At 28.7% G+C, this 3,930-nt stretch overlaps 1 protein-coding gene across 3 annotated transcripts in view; it reads left to right on the plus strand.

The window, feature by feature from the left end:
- Positions 1-3,660, plus strand: part of LOC117174507 — a 20,394-nt gene extending 16,734 nt beyond the window's left edge. For all 3 annotated transcript variants that reach the window (XM_033363687.1, XM_033363689.1, XM_033363688.1), the window contains one exon: positions 3,147-3,660. In XM_033363687.1, the coding sequence (XP_033219578.1) occupies positions 3,147-3,489 (343 nt within the window). In that variant the 3' untranslated portion in view covers positions 3,490-3,660. The remainder of the gene's footprint in view (positions 1-3,146) is intronic.
- The last annotated feature ends 270 nt before the right edge of the window (positions 3,661-3,930 follow it).

The following is a 3,930-nucleotide window of genomic DNA, read 5'->3' on the forward strand; positions in this document are numbered from 1 at the left end:
ACCCAGCAAAAATGGTTACAGAACAGATCTGTAACTGTTCTAGAACACAAAAGAAAATTTTCTAGAACACAAAAGAAAATGTTCTAGAACACAAAAGAAAATGTTCCAGAACACAAAAGAAAATGTTCTAGAACACAAAAGAAAATGTTCTAGAACACAAAAGAAAATGTTCTAGAACTGGTTAGTAACAGGTTACGAACATGCGAGTACCTTTGTCATTCCCCATTCGCTAGAACAATTCTGTAACAATTCTGAAAGCTGTGCCAAGCGATTTGTAACATTTCTAGAACAATTCTAGAACTCAATTACAAATGTTATATAACAAATCTTCAACATATCTAGAACGCTGTGCCAACTGATCTGTAACAATTCTAGAACTTTGGTACGCTGCATTGTAAAAAATCGAGGACAATTCTATAAAAGTTCTTTAACTATTCGATTAACAAAAATTATACATCCGAGATATCTATACATTAGGGATATTCGCAAGGATCAGCTCGAGCATAGGGTTAACGAACTAATCTTCGTTCCTAATTTGTTCTAGAATATACTTGTAACAGGGTTCTAGAACTTCGATATTACACTGTTATAGCACAATTCTAAGATAAACTTTAAACAAATATTATAGAGGGCCTGTGATCAGTTTATTCTAGAACAATTCCATAGCAACTGTTACAGAAAAGTGCCGTCACATATTTCGAAAACAGTTCTGTCAGAATTTTGCAGTTGTTTAGCCAGGGTGGGCTTTGGGGGCTCAAGCCCCCCCCCCTGAAAATATGTATTTTCATTTTTTTAATTCTCTTTTCCCCTACTCTTTGCCTATACATAAACACAAGCCCCCTACGAAAAAAAATTGAAGCCCCCACCCCACCGAAAACAATCCTAGCTACGCCACTGCAATTTTGTCACAGTGTTCTAGAATACTGTTACCTTTTGGTTCTAGAACAGTTCGGTCTCAATTTTGTCACAGTGTTCTAGAACACTGTTACCTTTTTAGTTATAAATTTTATTATTTTATTGAAAATTGTTGAAACTGTTGTTTCTGAAAATTTGTCTCTTTGACTTAAAAGTTCATATTTTTTAGTAGAAATATTGCATCTTACTTGGATAAAAATGCAAAAGTTTTTTTTTTTTTTTTTAAATTCAACTATTTCTTAGAAACTTTACTTTTGGTTTAAAATTCGTATCTTTGTGTTAAAAAGTCAATTGAAATATTTTTTAATGAACATTCTTTTTTTTAATTTGTCTTTTAGATTAAAAAATTCACCTGCTTTAATAGAATTTTCATTTTTTTGGGCAAAACTGCAACTTTTTGATTGAGAATTTAACAATCCTATTGAAAAGTCATACTTTTTGGTTAAAAATTCGACTATTAAGCAGAAAATTAACTAAGTTAAAATTAAAATTAAAATTAAATTTATTAAATTAAAGGAATTTCATATTTTTTTAATAAGCATCGTTTTTGGATAAAAATGCAACTATTTGGTTAAAAATTCAAAAATTTAGTGGATAAATCATACTTTTTTGTTAAAAATTATGCTGCTTTGTTAAAAATTTAACTACTTCGTAGAAAATCTACTTTTTGTTTGAATTTAATATTTTGGTGTTCAGAAGAGAACTGAAATATTTTCTGGATGAACATTCTACTATTTCTTTGAAAATTCATGTATTTTTGGGAAAATCGTTTGTTTTTTTTTTATAGAAAGTTAATCCTCTTGTTTGAATATCCATCTTTTTGGTGGAAAATTCAACTATTTGCTTCAAAATTTATTTTTTAATTGAAAATTCATGTATTTTTTAGAAAATCGTCTCTTTTTATAGAATCCTCTTGTTTAAAATTAATATTTTGTTGCTGAAATCTTTTTTGGATGAAACCTATTTTTCTGAAAATTTGTCTTTTTGACTTAAAGTTCATCTTTTTAGTAGAAATATTCCACTTTTCTTGGATAAAAATGCAACTGTTTTATTGAAAAATCAACCATTTCCTAAAAAATTTACTTTTGGTTTAAAATTCATATTTATGTGTTGAAAAGTCAATTGAAATATTTTTGGATTAATATTCATTTTTTTAAATGTTTCTTTGATTTTAAAAATTGGCCTGTGAGAGTAGAATTTTCATTTTTCTTGGACAATTAACTCTTTTTAGTTTTTATTTTGTTATTGGAAAGTCAACAGGTCAAAAATTCAACTGTTTTTTGAAGTTTGTCTTTTTTATTCAAAAATTTACCTGCTTTAGCAAAAATTACATGTTCCTTGGATCCTCTTGTTTGATTATTCATCTTTTGGTTGAAAATTTAATTATTTGCTTGAAAAATTGTTGTTTTTTTGCGTGGAAAATTAATTTTTTAAATAAAAATGTATCTTTTTTATTCTTGGTTAATATCTGATATTTTTAATGGAAAATTTCATGTATTTTGTTAAAAACCCGTCTTTTTGGTAGAAAATAAATTTTCTTGTTTAAATATTCATAATTGTTGACGAAAATTCAACTTTTCGGTTGAAAAGAATTCACTTGGTTGAAAGTTAAACTCTTTTGTTAAAAAATAATATTTTTGGTTTAAAAATCAGCTATTCCAGTTGAAAATTAACCATTTTAGTTAAAAATTCATCACTTTCGTTACAAATTTGTTTTGCGTTTTGTGGAAAATTAAATTTTGAACTGAAAATTGACCTACATTGTTGGTTGAAAAGTGATCTTCTTTAGTTCAAAATTCAACTATTTGGTTGAAAACTTATCTTTTTTATTTGAAAATTTATCCTTTGAGTTGAGAATTCATGTTTTTTTTTATTGTCTCTTGGTAAAAAATTAATATTTTCGGTTGAAAATCCAACTATTTTGTTAAAAATTCATCTAACTTGTTAAAAATTGCAAATATTTTTACTTTGTAAATTCATTCACAAAGATTTCAAAAGATTTCAATAATTTCAGACTTTAAAAATATACTTATGTTCCCACAAAATTAAGAATTTCTTCGTTTTTGTTTCTGCCTTCTTCAGCAATTATTGGTTAATAAAAAATGAGATGAGTTATTTTTTACATGTTTAACAAACCTTTATTTAATTATTGAATGTAAAAAAAGGGTCCGAAGAATGATTGATTCTGACTATGTCGTCAGTATTCGCAGTCAAAAGTTCTTTTTTTACAGTTTTGACCATAATTCGGAATACCACCGAAACGGAAGGAGTCGCGTTGAGAGGCAAGATCGTGAACCGGAAGTTGATAGTACCGTTTTACCACAACTTCGCAATGGGGCGATCAAATCAGATAATTCCACAAGTTATCCACCCTTCTACAGATCGAGGGGGTATCTAAACGGAGGGGGAAATTACCACCGAGATGGTGGAAACAGGAAATACAGAGGTCATAGACAACAGAGGGATCGCAGAGAGAGCGAACCTCGGGATCATCGTCGGGAATACAAGGAGCGAGAATACCCCGAAGCTGTGGCCGAAGGATCCAGGGATTCCAAAAGTATTAGGAGGCAGTAGAGATTTTTTCATCCGCTCTAAAAAAAAAAAACTTAAATTATTATTAATATACCTGCATTCGTAAATCACGCATGTTTTCATTCTTTAACTGAGTACGAGTGAACGCACTTGGGATTCGATATAGGGATGTGGTAACGAAGAGTAATTAAATTTGGAAACGTAAAAAATTAAATTGATAATTTATTGATAATACATTTAAATTTATTTAAAAAATAAATTGAATAATGTTTATCTATTTTTAGACAAACTTCTGTCCAATTATTTTAAATTGGATATTTTTAAAAGCGGGTTTAAATTATTCAATAGGGGAGAAAAAAAGTCTTTTCTTGGAAAGTGCTTTTCGATTTTTGCAAAACATAAGGCAAATAATGAATTATCAGGGATTTTTTTTAGGGGAGGGTATTTTTTCGAGAGCGTGCTTAAATTTTGTTTAACTGTGAT

This window comes from Belonocnema kinseyi, chromosome 6, assembly GCF_010883055.1.
Source record: "Belonocnema kinseyi isolate 2016_QV_RU_SX_M_011 chromosome 6, B_treatae_v1, whole genome shotgun sequence".
Lineage (NCBI taxonomy): Eukaryota > Metazoa > Arthropoda > Insecta > Hymenoptera > Cynipidae > Belonocnema > Belonocnema kinseyi.